The sequence below is a fragment of the Spea bombifrons genome, chromosome 6 (genome assembly GCF_027358695.1).
Source record: "Spea bombifrons isolate aSpeBom1 chromosome 6, aSpeBom1.2.pri, whole genome shotgun sequence".
NCBI classification, from domain to species: Eukaryota; Metazoa; Chordata; class Amphibia; order Anura; family Pelobatidae; genus Spea; species Spea bombifrons.
The window spans coordinates 26,287,314-26,300,850 of NC_071092.1; the positions used below are offsets into that span (position 1 = coordinate 26,287,314).

A 13,537-nucleotide genomic window follows, 5' to 3' on the forward strand; every position below is an offset into this window, starting at 1 on the left:
AATGTACTTGAATCATTTTGACATATATATTCTTTTGGAGGGACAGTCCCTCATCCCACTTTATGTTTCCTTCCTTAGTCCTCATGGCTTCAGGTGGTACTCAATTACCAAATTGTTGAGCTTTGTTGTTTGAGTAATTTTTGGCAAAAAGTTATTTACTTCAATCGAAAATATTTTTAAATCTTTAAATACGGTACTGTATACAGCGATGTAATCGCTGAAGAAACACCTCACTGAGATGACTGTTTATGACAGGAAGTCCTTTAATTGTCATTAGTCAGGGTCTGTGGATTTTTTTCTGTCTCCTCAGTGATTATTAAACTCCATGTTTTCTGACAGTCATCTTAAAGGCGATAGCTTGACCAAAGATCTGCGATCTTTTAAATTGACTTTTCAGGCACACCTTAGCTCTTCCCGACAGTATGAATGACAACATTAGAGACAGTGTTCCAAACAGCACATGTTTCTCGAACAGCACACGCATGAGTGCAGTTTGTATGCGTATATTCCCTTTTCACATACTATCTTCTGATAAGCATAACTGAATATTTAAGGATGTCTGTTTTTTGTTTTATCTTCTTTTATTATTATAATGTGCAGGTACCTGAAGCCATAAGAAAGTGCCAGCGAGCTGGCATCACGGTTCGTATGGTCACGGGAGATAACATTAATACAGCACGTGCCATTGCCATTAAGTGTGGCATTTTACACCCAGGAGAGGACTTTCTCTGCATTGAAGGGAAGGAATTTAATCGAAGAATACGCAATGAGAAGGGGGAGGTATGTTATCGTTTACTTGTTACAAGCAACAGCATGTAAAAAAAATCCCTACCTGAGGCATAAACTTATGAAAAATGTAGCCAAGTCTTTCATCGAACCTCAGTTTGTCATTATTTTATTTGTTTGTTTTAATTGATGTTGCCTTTATCCATTTGATCTAAAGATCACACACACATATATATATATATATATATATATGTTTATAATTGAAAAATAATAAATAAATAATAATAATTTATAATAATAAATCTTTATGTTTAGATTGAACAAGAACGGATTGATAAACTCTGGCCCAAGTTACGTGTTCTGGCACGATCATCACCTACTGACAAACACACGTTGGTTAAAGGTACTTTGCCAAGAGTAATATTTAGGAAATATCAACTGAAACGTATTTATGAGATCTTCAAAACACATTTGTGATGTATATTTAATTACATATTAGTATATGAAGTATTACAATTTAGTTGTCCTATCCAACCCATAGTACGGTAGTTTGACAAATTTCTTCTTGACGAAGAAGATTACGGAAACTTAGCTAATGAACATAGCATTTAATTATGAACACCTTAATTTGACAGCCAATAGTGTTGAAATAGAATTCTTAGGTAATACGGTCCATGGGCCGACTCTGCTACTAATATTGAATCTTTCCTCTATAAGCATGTACTCCAAACTTGGTTTTGGAACATTAATAATATAAAGTGTTTTTTTAAAGCAAAGTTTCTGTTTTGTAGGCATCATAGACAGCACACAGGTTGAGCAGAGGCAAGTCGTTGCAGTAACAGGTGATGGAACCAATGACGGGCCAGCTTTGAAGAAAGCAGATGTTGGGTTTGCAATGGTACGTTGATTTTCTACATTAAATGAGCAGAATGTTATCAATGCGGATGAATGAGGATTTCAAAATATAAAAAAAAACAACCCAATAAACAATTTCATAATTTTCTGTTATTTACATTACATTATGTGACCTAGATATGTCAAGGTGTGGAGAATAAAGCAATGAAGTATTGTGGCCTAGGCTGACTAGGTCCTGCTGACCTATGGGCCAACTTACAGGGAAGATATTTGATACGGGTTAAGAACCATTAGAACAGATTGGGTACATTAGCTTGTTGTTTCTGTTCTTTCAGGGAATTGCTGGCACAGACGTGGCTAAAGAAGCTTCTGACATCATTCTCACCGATGATAATTTTAGCAGCATTGTGAAGGCTGTAATGTGGGGTCGCAACGTCTATGACAGTATCTCCAAGTTCTTACAGTTTCAGCTAACCGTGAATGTGGTTGCTGTGATTGTAGCATTTACAGGGGCCTGCATTACACAGGTAAGGTTTATGGGTGAATCTTTAATTGGATTATTAGACAAACCATTATATATCGTTAGCCTTAAGTGTAAATAGTCCATCAGGTTGTGATCCTCTACAATTAAAATACGCTGAAGAGCAAGTATGAACATGAGTTCCAAGTTTCCCTGGATTTGCGTGTTATGCAGTGATCTCCAGCAAATGTATTTGCTGATGTTTTGGTTTTAATGTATCACCTCCATCTAGTGGCTTCTTATGGGAAGAGTCACTATCCAATACAGAAGACCAGTAGCATAAAATGAACGGAGTGAAGCATGAGGTCGGAAACAATCAATAAAGAATTTCTATAATGTCATTTTTAATTAAAAAAAAACATGCAATGAATGCCTGAAAGTTAAACTGCATATCCCTCTACACTTGCACCGTTGATGATTTAAAGAAATATAGATTTTATTTCTTACACTTTCTTAATGCATATCACATAACCTGCAAGTGGTCTCAGTCCTAACCTTACCTGTCCTTCTCTAGTATTATTCTCTAGAATTATTTTCAACAGCTTTTCTTAGGAGACTAATGAAGAGTACCTAAAGGTTTCTTTCACTATTAGATCTGTTTCTTTAAAAGCGCTGTTTTTCATAAATGGGTGCGGGGGGTGCGGACCGCACCCGGGTGACACCTTACAGGGGGTGACACCACACCAGGCAGGGAACGCTATGAGAGTGTAATCTGCCTGGGATCACCCTACCATAGCGGGGCGCAACCGGAGCGGAGGAGGCAGACCTGGCACTGGCAGATCACCACTGGACGGCGGAGAAGGAATTATGGCACCACGCACGTTGAGGGGGTGACACCATGTGTCATCGCACCGGGTGACACCAACCCTAGTGATGCCACTGATACTGTATTGCAGTTTACTTTGTATACACAATATGTGTGTGTATTTGATGGGAGTCCTTTTGGTTTTCTATAAACAGAAACAGCTTCTCAAGAACATTTCCATTCGCTGTTAGCATGTGAGAGGTGCCAAGTAAGATTGCAGGTCCAGATCAACTTAATGTGGCTTGTTATTGTTTTTTTTTCTCATCTGTTATCAGGTCCCTATAGTAACTCAGGAGGAAACTAATGCAAAATAGGAGATCTCTAGGGCTTTCCATCTGCTTGTTATGGATGAGCAACAATCACAACTATAATCAGCAACCCAATAGGAAAAGTGCAACTTTAATAGAAAAAGATCTCTTTAACTGTCTTGAGAAAAAGATCTTGAATACCAAACAACAATAAAAATATAAGATATAAATACCAGAGGTGTTAGATAAATAATAAGAATGACATTTTGTCAGTTCAGAGGAGGGCTATTGAAATGGTTTGCAGCATAACAATTATCAGGAAAGACGAAAGGATCTCAATATGTATAGCTTGGAGAAAGGAAGAGAGAGGGGATATTTGGCAGAAACATTAAAATACTTAAAGGGTTTTAACCCCTTTATGACCCATGACATACCAGATAGGTCATTACAAGATGTCCCAAGAGGACCAATGACAAACCTGCGATTGTGCAGTGACCTCTGTTCCGTGCATGCGATTGCTTTTACAGACTGTCTATGTCCTCTGCCTCTCTCCTTCTCATAAACTTTATTTAACATGGAGGATGTTAAATAAAGTTACAAAAAAAACCAAACAGTGTTTTAATTTAAGTCCCGGACGGCGCCCCTGTTGCCATGGCGCCCTGTGCGGCCGCACAGGTCGCACACCCCTAAGGCCGGCCCTGATCCTGACAAAGACTGATTAAGAGTCTTGACTTCAGCACAAATGGGCAGACTAGATGGGCCAAATGGTTCTTATCTGCTATCAAATTCCTATTGTAGGATATCAAGTTTGTGTAAATATTAATCTGTATTGAGAATACAAACTTGACATAGAATAGTGAAATGAATATGTGGGAAGATAGATAGATAGATAGATAGATAGATAGATAGATAGAAAATCTGAGCTGTATGCATGATGCAAGGTAAATGTGAGAGTTAACTATGTAATATACGGGGATGTCTGAGTCGTTCCTGCTGGAGAGGCTCAATGTGATTGACCTCTCATAATGCATAAGTTAGTCATAGCCTTTGACTCCTGGTTTAGCAAAAACACTTCAAGAAAGTGAACATATACAAAAATGTAGAATGAAGGCTACATACGGTATAATGTGTATTTATAAAATCCATTGCCAAAAATACTGACATTTATGTTGTTTGTACTAGAGACATAAGAGTCTCAAATATGTATACATTAACCCAAAGCATATATAAGTTTCTGAGGTTGCATCAACTTATTTTTTTCTTCCAGGTTGAATTATAAACAAAAACCAGGATTGTTTCAATTACAAATACATAATATGTAGTGCTAGTCTATAAAACGGGAATCTGTAAATAATCTGCAAGAATATTTACGTTCATAAATATAATTATTGAATGCAATGCTGTAACAACTGTAAATACAATATAAGTGTAAAACACAAAATCAAAACGAATGAATGTGTACATATGATGTTTATTAATGTGTACCAGAATGCTGTCGTCCTGTCACTCATAGACAATATTTTTTTCTATTGGCAAGGACTCCCCTTTGAAAGCGGTACAGATGCTGTGGGTTAACCTCATCATGGACACATTTGCCTCTCTTGCACTTGCAACAGAGCCCCCTACAGAGTCACTTCTCCTACGAAAGCCTTATGGAAGAAACAAACCTCTGATTTCAAGCACAATGATGAAAAACATATTGGGCCATGCCGTGTATCAGCTCACACTCATATTTACACTCCTCTTTGTTGGTAAGACACTTAGTAAATATAAGTAAGTAATTTACATGACGACGTGGCCTGATTATTCCCGGGGCTGAACTACTATTCACACAACAATTATACTACCTTCCTAGGACTAACACCATAGTTAACCTAAGCAGGCTCCATAATTTACATTCTCAATGCTCACTCAATACTGTCATAAACCTGTTCTATGTTCAAAGAAATCAGATTGTTCTCAGAATCTAAATGTTGATAAATGTTGGCTCCCCTTAGAACAATCACATGTCTGTGGCTCCCGAATGCCATTCCTTGGCCAAAAAACTGCTAAGAAACAACCTAGACTACCCTACCCAACCATAACACATACTTTGTGCTGTTTGTCATAACTACCCAAAGCCTGCCAATTATCTTTTCACTCCTGCTAGACTTCCACAACATTGAGCTACTACAAGAGAAGTTGGAATTGGACATAAAACTGTTCCCCTCTGGGATCTAGATGACCAACCTCACTGTATATCCCATATACTTTAAATTAGGATAATGACGAGAGACGTTGGCCAGTACACCCTTCACAAAGTTTGTCCCTTCCGGCCACTGTGTATATCTGTATGCTAAACTTTTATATCTGCTACTTGTAATGCCTCAAGTTGCTGTCCACTCCTAATTGTTGGCATATACCGCTGTTTGCATGACCCACCACATTTCTCGATGTCTTTCTGATGTCCCTTCAGTTAGTAACATGAAAAGGGAAAAATGCAACTTTTTGTGAGACATTTTGCAGTTCTTTAACTCTTCATATTATGTTTCTTTCTTTTGTAAAACAAAAAAAAGAACGTAAAGAAAACGTTGATGCCCCTCTTTCCTGAACGTAACAAGAACTAGAAAGAAAGATAATTGCAATTTACCAACCCAACCAGAACTTAATGTTTGTGAACAATTGTTTTTAGGAGAAGAGATCTTTAGTATCGACAGTGGAAGGAATGCACCTCTTCATTCTCCTCCGTCTGAACACTATACAATCATCTTCAACACATTCGTCATGATGCAACTCTTCAATGAGATCAATGCTCGCAAGATCCACGGAGAGCGTAATGTGTTTGATGGCATATTCAAAAATCCCATTTTCTGTGTCATCGTGTTAGGCACCTTCGCTATCCAGGTAATATCTGAATTTAAAGAGCAGGCACACAATACATACATGATACTATTTAGACCCAAAAGAGTTGCTTTTCAGACAGGCTTCACACTGAAATATCATTTGAGGTGGCTAAGAGCCATTTGGACTATCTAGTCTACCAGTTTTTCTACTTCATGTAAGACTTCACTTATTCACCAGCCTCTCAGCAAAAAATATTTTTCTTCATTACATTGAAGCCCCTGAGTCAAGGCTTTACCTCCCAGATTTGGTTCCCATTTATATTGAACCCTTTTATGTGTTTTAGAGTTACTGTCAACCCAAATGGACACAGGGACAATTTTTTTTAGAATCTTTCTCAGCTACAATTGGAAACTTCTGCAAGCAGAAATTTAGTAATATAATAAAGAAGATATTTTATATTTATACATTATTTATATATAGTTTTACAGGTAAAGGTAAGGTTTTTTTTAAGTATTTAGCTGCTGGTTTACCCAGCACTTTTCTGTCCATTCAACATGACGTACTCAGAGGTATTGTTGTAGCTTCCTCATTTTTAAAACTATGTGTTTTGTCTTAATTTTAATTATTTGTCTTGTATTTACTCTTTAGATTGTGATTGTCCAATTCGGCGGAAAGCCATTTAGTTGCTCTCCTTTACAACTCGACCAGTGGATGTGGTGCATATTTCTTGGCTTTGGAGAACTTGTATGGGGCCAGGTATTATTTATCATAGTTATTGTGTGTCTAGCAGGTTTTATATAATACAATTGCCTGTATGTATGTGTATATAATACAGGTATTTACAAGTTTATCTATTCTTGAAGCAGCTAACCAGTGGCACGAAAGCACTCTCATTGCAATCAATGGGAGCCCTATTGTGCAGGTGCATGATACCCCTTCCTGCAGCATTCGCCCAGCCAGCGCTATAGCTGGCCGGAGGGAAGTATATAATGGCCAGGGAGATGTATTCAGCTGAACACACCTCCTGCACGCAAAACACTGGGGAGTGGGGAAAGGAGCAAATGTATATGAGAGGGTTGTGCAGAATCGACCATGTATTTGCAAAAGCAACACCATGAAAATGTAAAGGGACCACACAGGTATCCTATGCATTAAAATGTATATGATGCCTGGAGCATTTATCTTGCCCTTACAATGAAAGAGCAGCTAAGATGTTTTTATTGCTCTGCTACATGTTGTTTTTCATTTATATGATTACTGGAATACAACCAATGTTAACCAGCTTTACTTTTTATATTTTATAGGTTATTGCCAGCATCCCAACCAGTAGGTTGAAATTCTTAAAGGGAGCTGGTCACCTCACTCAGAAAGAGGAGATTCCTGAAGAGGATTTCAATGAGGATGTGGAAGAAATTGACCATGCCGAAAGAGAGCTGAGGCGTGGGCAGATTCTCTGGTTCCGAGGACTCAACAGAATTCAGACACAGGTATGTTGATGTATGGTCCACTACTGAACAATTGGAGTAACCTTTTTGTTAGTATCTCCACAGTTCTCCAGATCTTGACAGCAAGCAGAAACAGACTCCTAAAACAAGGCTTGGAACAATCATGTTTCTATATAAAAGGAAAAGTTTTCATGTATCATCCCTTTAATGAATGGCCTGCGAGTAGTGCATTAGTATTTTTTTCTAGGTTATTTTAGTGTTTACTTTGTTCTAATTCATATGAACAGGGCTGGATTAATGGAGAGGCTGATGGAGCTGCAGCTACAGGCCCCCACCTGAAAATAGGCCCAGACAGGGCCGGACTAGCCCATCCGGAAACCCGAGGCCACATGAGGCCGTCTTTAAGGCGGTGCAAAAGGGGCAGCTGCACTGGGGGCCCAAAGCAACTGCCCTTTGAGCTTGTGGCAACAGCAGTCATGGGGGTCACAGTTGCTTCACGTCCGCGGGCGCCCGCTGCTTACCTGTGAGTGGGCGAGCATCGTCTCTTGTACTACCCAGTGGATGCAGGAACCCAGCAGAGTCACGTTTCGTCACATGACCCTGCTGTGTTCTTTTTTTCCCTGGGTGGTAAAAGAGAAGTTGTTCGCACAGTGTGCAAGCAACCCAGACTTAGGCAGCAGGCTGGGGCGATACACAAAGGAGCAAAAACACACAAAAAAGTATGATGACTTTTTTTTTAGTGTACTGATGTACTCCCAATCCCTTTATATAAGATTATTTCCTATACTATCTCAGTAGCACTGATGTCATCTTTATCCACTACACATGGATGCTGAGGATTTAAGATTCTGTTTATTCCGTCTATTTAATTTATTTCTATAAAAAGGCCCACCCAAATCCTCAGCACCAGGCCCATGATGCTCTTAACCCGGCCCTGCATGTAAAAAAAACAAGCCACTATTAACATTCTCAGAGGCAGAATAGGGTGTGACATAATATTTTGTTATGTTGTGAAATGTTTTTCCACAGATGATTAATCTTTGACAATATTTTTTATTCCTAGCAAGAATGGGAGAGCACAGAGTCAAATAAAAATGTAACATTTTGTCATAAATTATGTAGACTGTTTTTTTACCGTGTTGAAAAATGATGTGGCTCTGCCCCTTACGTTTATTCAATTCCGGCCACACAAAGTTTTTGGATGGCACGTAATGAGCCCATTGTATTATCTGGTAGTATTTTTTAGTTTGTTATTAGTGTGTGTATTGTGTTCTTAGCACTTTGCCATTTTGTGTTTTCATGTGTGTGTCTCTGTGTTTCATAAGTATTGTTGTCTGCTGTTATTTTAATTATTATTATTTTTTCATTGATTTTTTTGTCATTTGTTATGTAGAGTGTTTTCCTGGGGAAAAAACCATATCTCATTCTTTCCTCCGTTGCAGATTGAAGTAGTGAATACTTTCAAGAGCGGCGCTTCCTTTCAGGGTGCTCTGAGGAGACAGTCCTCTACCACAAGCCAGAACCAGGATGTAACCAATATTTCTAGCCCTAGTCACGTATCGTTATCCAATGCTCTTTCCTCTCCTACCAGCACATCAACTGCACCAGGGCGTGAGTGTATATTCTTAATGACTCAGATCCACAGATATGCCAACTGGCCATAAGTTTACTTCAGCACCCTTCTTCTCCTCCTACTCCTCTCTGCTTTTCCTGTAGGGAATAAAATGCAGGTAGTGAGAGTCCTTAATCAAGCAAAACTAATGTGCCCCCTAATCTGTGAATGGCACTCCAATGGATGAAATTAGCACAAGTCCTAGTATTATTATTATTTTTATTTTTTTTGCAAGCAACTGCAGTAACATATTGATATATCAAACCATCAGTGAATTAAATTCCTTAATAATGATTGATTCCTAGATATCATGCATGTCTACGCATAAACAAATGAGGGAGTTGAAATATGTACATAAATTATTAGACAAGAAGCCTTACATTGTTATAAAAAAACATATGGAAGAAATATTGAAAATCAAATATTCTGGACAACTAGAATCCTTGGCGTGGTCACTGACCCAAAGGTCCCAAATCTTTATATTCTACCATATGCCAATTCCACACAAGTTCTTCTGTGTGTTCTGTGTCTGTGCAGGAATCACACATAAACTTTACCCTTCATATATTGCGAGCTCTATACCCTCTTCTTTGCAGGTATCTTATCCTTCCCTTTGCCATTTAGCAAACTCAACAGATAACATTGATATGCATCTGGGTAGCTAGGGGGTAGCCACATTATGGCTCTCAGTCTACCATTAGATTGCCATACCAACATATGACAAACAGCTCACCACTGCCATGATTCTCACGCAATTTTCAAAGGAGGTATTTGGGTTATATTGCATATAATACAAAGTAAAGTGGAAATACATCTATTTTAGTAAAGTAAATGAATGGCTTCCCATTACTAATTTAATAGCATAGAAGCAAATCATCATATGCTCATTGTAGCAACTTGTAATATTAATCCTGAACATGACCCTAAGCTTTAAGATGAATTCATTTAAGCTCCCCGTTTTCAGTCTGTGTTCCCTCGAAGGCCTCGAACTAGCAGCAGTCCATCAGCGGCAAAGTATATCGCCTCTGGCTATCCAGAGAAACCAGCACATTCTATATCTAATGTAAAAAGCCCTCAAATAAATAAAATGACAGCAATTACAGTGTTAATAACATAAAACAATACATCATTAAAATATACCCTTAGTTCTCAAAATGAACCCCCCCATACTTATTTTCTCAATTAACAAATCATATTCAGCTCTCATTTAAGAAAATGTTGGCAACCCCGACTCTAACATGAGCAATTCTTCACAGAATCTATTAAAAATAACTCCACAGTGTCCAGATTTCAAAAGGAAGAATATCTGCATAGTTATTTTTCCTACTTTTAACTTAAGTTTGTGACCTTATAGTAAATACTAAGCCTAGTCGGGTAACTACTTATTACCATCATTATTCCACAACAGGATTTCATTAGAAATAAAGTGAAATAAATAATACATTTTAACCTTTAGAGAATTTTACTTGACGTGGCCTGCTCATATAACAGCCTTAACATTATTTACCGAATTATTTGATATTATTATCCCATATTTACTGCATAAGGTGTTAACCATTTGAGGTTGATGTTTATACAGTGTCGCCATTGTTTAAAGTTTTCAGTGTGGAGCTTGGCCAGTTCTAACTTTTCCAATTGTCCCTGAGATTTGCTGGTCACTCAAAGAGTTAAGAAGAAATATAGCGGTTGGATTAGATTGTGCCTGAATGTCCAGAGAGCTGAAAGTAAAGTGGATCAGTTTATGGGCAATGTATTTTGCATGTCATTCAAATTGGCAGGAATACTAAAAAAACAAAAAAGGAATGACCTTGGTCTAGATTCAGTGCTAAAGATATATCTGTTACAAGCAAGTGAATGGTAATCTTTGCAAAGGCTGCAATGGAAAAATGATAGATATATATATATATATATATATATATATATAAAACAACTTTCATTGCAATATATGCAATGGTTGCTTTTCATTTACTAAAGGTAAATCTATCTACGGCATTAAATCTAGCTACATATCTGTAAATGAATAGTTGCATGTTAAGCCTTTGCTCTCCAGCAGTATCACTGTAGTCTGTAGTCACTAAACATTGCTCATTAAACACAGTTGGCATCTCTTGGGAATGATATTCTTACTAGCTGTTTACTTAAATTAATTTAGTCTCCCAATATAGATTTGGGTATAGTATATCATTTAAATTTCTCTTCAAGCTGTTCTGCTCTCTGACTGAACCTGTTCCACTCTCTTGTTTTTCTCAGAGGGCTAGAGAACACTGGACCAAAGGTTTAGCGAGAGAGAGTGAAATAAAAAGAGGTTGTGAGTCTTTAACATTGAGCCTGAAATGAATGTGACTCATACTGCAACGGTTTCGTCTTGGCGAAGCCGGGGTAAACATTCGAGTATATGCCCAAAAAATGACCTCCTGGGTTCTTGACAAAATGCTTGAGAACCAACAAATTGGAACATCCGTTTTCTTGGATGTCTTATGACTGGTTTTAAAGAAGAAGAGTTTTGGCAGCTATGGATATGGGGATATGAACATTTTAAATTAAAGTATGTTAAACACAGAGATGAAATTCTGTACAGGCTGATGAGTTTCAGTAAGAGATCAATGAAGAGAAAGCAGTCCATCAAGGCCTCAAGCTGTGATTATTTCATGAATGTGAATGCGTATTCATCAGACCTTATCTTTTAGAAGGCTATCAACCTCGATAAAATGTTGTACAGTGCAAAAAAAGTAAACTTATATGCAGTGCATAGTAAGTTTATGCCCCTGCGTGGGGAAAAACAACAAGGTGTCTGCCTCTTTAGGCATTAAGCATTTGACAAGACACTTGGCAGATGAATGAACACACCTCATTAGATGTTTAAGTATTCCAGGTGGCTTCTGAGAAAGTCTCACACCTGCACAACTAGGGCAAGTTGGGAAGAAAACACCATATGGAAAAACATCCGATATCTACAAGACATTTTTGCCCTGGTCTGCTGGCTGGTGGACTTTTGTTAAATAGTTTTGGCTAACTGTATGCTGATTCCAAAAAAAATTGAAATATAATTTTTTATATTTATATAGCTCACACGAAACTTGTTGATATTCATGCAAGCTAAACATAACATTTGAGTTAAATTGCATAAAATGCAAATCATTCAACATTCGAAAGATTCAATGAAGATATAGGAGAGCATGCTTGGATATATGTCTTGGATAACAATAATTTGTAGTAGTGTCATAAATAAACTGAACTATTTTTTTCCCCATTTTGATCCAGCACCACCAGTATTACCAGTCTAACTTACAGGGCTAGAACCTGGAAATCAGAAGATCGACTTTTTATGGCTATTTGTTGCAGCTGTCGGACCAAGAAAGGTGTTTTGTAATACGCGTGGCAGCTGCAGTTTTTTTCTCGATGTCTGTCTTGTAGTATTCTTGTCTATAGCGGTTTTGCGTCAGTGATGATGTGTCTGGTCCCGTTAGTACAGGGTCCTGTCTTCCCCTGTCTGTCAACGTCACTGTTTTTAAAATGTCTGTTACCTGGCTCTCGCATTCAGTTTTTCATGATTTAAAAAGGAGGATTCACTAAGTGATGCCGTAAAACAATTAACAGAATGAGCAAAGTTATATATGTGCTTTTCTGTGAAATCCTCAAAACAAGCCACATTTAACTAGCATAGGAAGTAAAGCTCGTTGTCCCGTCACAACCTCAGGTTAGATGCTGTATCCAATCCAATTATTCCGTTCACACTATACAAAAGTCATTTTATACTGCTTAGGATACTTTGTATCAAGAATGTCAGTGTAAATTGAGCAGTAACATTGAGGTAGTTACGACTAAATAGGTATGAAAAAAGGTTTAGTTGAAAATGTCACGGTATAAAGCACTGGCAGGTAACGCTCAAGAAAACTGCTATTTTACATACTTTTTTGATGTGATATTTCAAGGGCATACCCCATTTTGTTCATGATAGAGCTTCACTTGCTCTATTCCTGTTGATTTAGTGTCGGTCACAAACCTTTAGGCAAATATCGTATTGTTAGATACGATATTACATGGTAACCGAATGGTAAGTCAATTCAGCATTGTGAGGCTCATAGAGACTTCTAAAGTAAGAAATGACCAGCAGTCAAAAACACAACGTTGGATCAAAACTTCTTTGAATCAGAGCAATGCGCCAGTGCGCCTCTTGCAACGGGTAGGCAGTTTGTTAATGCAGAATGTAATTTAAAGAACTCACAAAACCTCTTTGGTCTTTGTGCACACGCACTTGCATGACAGCCCCCCCCACTTCAATGGGAGTGCTTTGCTTCCACTGGTTGACTGCCGGTCTGCAGTTTTTACCTGAGGTAAGCGCTCTTTCTTTTTTCCCCCCATTTTTGAAGAATGCATATGAGTCATTATATATACATTCTTCTTTAGAGGGGCTGTCAGGGAGAGTAAACTGTCCCTTTCATTTCTCAAAAAGGGACTTCAGTATAAAACTGTGTAGGTAATGTTAGTAGCCATCTTTATTGC

General features: G+C 37.9%; 1 protein-coding gene across 6 annotated transcripts in view; it reads left to right on the forward strand.

The window, feature by feature from the left end:
- Window positions 1-13,537, forward strand: part of ATP2B2 (ATPase plasma membrane Ca2+ transporting 2) — a 121,428-nt gene that overhangs the window by 103,164 nt on the left and 4,727 nt on the right. For 4 of the 6 annotated variants that reach the window (XM_053470169.1, XM_053470170.1, XM_053470171.1 and 1 more), the window contains 8 exons: window positions 601-780; window positions 1,042-1,129; window positions 1,518-1,624; window positions 1,917-2,108; window positions 4,692-4,905; window positions 5,826-6,037; window positions 6,626-6,733; window positions 7,282-7,464. In XM_053470169.1, coding sequence (XP_053326144.1) covers window positions 601-780; window positions 1,042-1,129; window positions 1,518-1,624; window positions 1,917-2,108; window positions 4,692-4,905; window positions 5,826-6,037; window positions 6,626-6,733; window positions 7,282-7,464 — 1,284 coding nt within the window. Of the gene's footprint in view, window positions 1-600; window positions 781-1,041; window positions 1,130-1,517; window positions 1,625-1,916; window positions 2,109-4,691; window positions 4,906-5,825; window positions 6,038-6,625; window positions 6,734-7,281; window positions 7,465-8,864; window positions 9,034-11,284; window positions 11,340-13,537 lie in introns of all 6 variants that reach the window. The other 2 variants (XM_053470172.1, XM_053470174.1) reach the window with 2 other exon arrangements.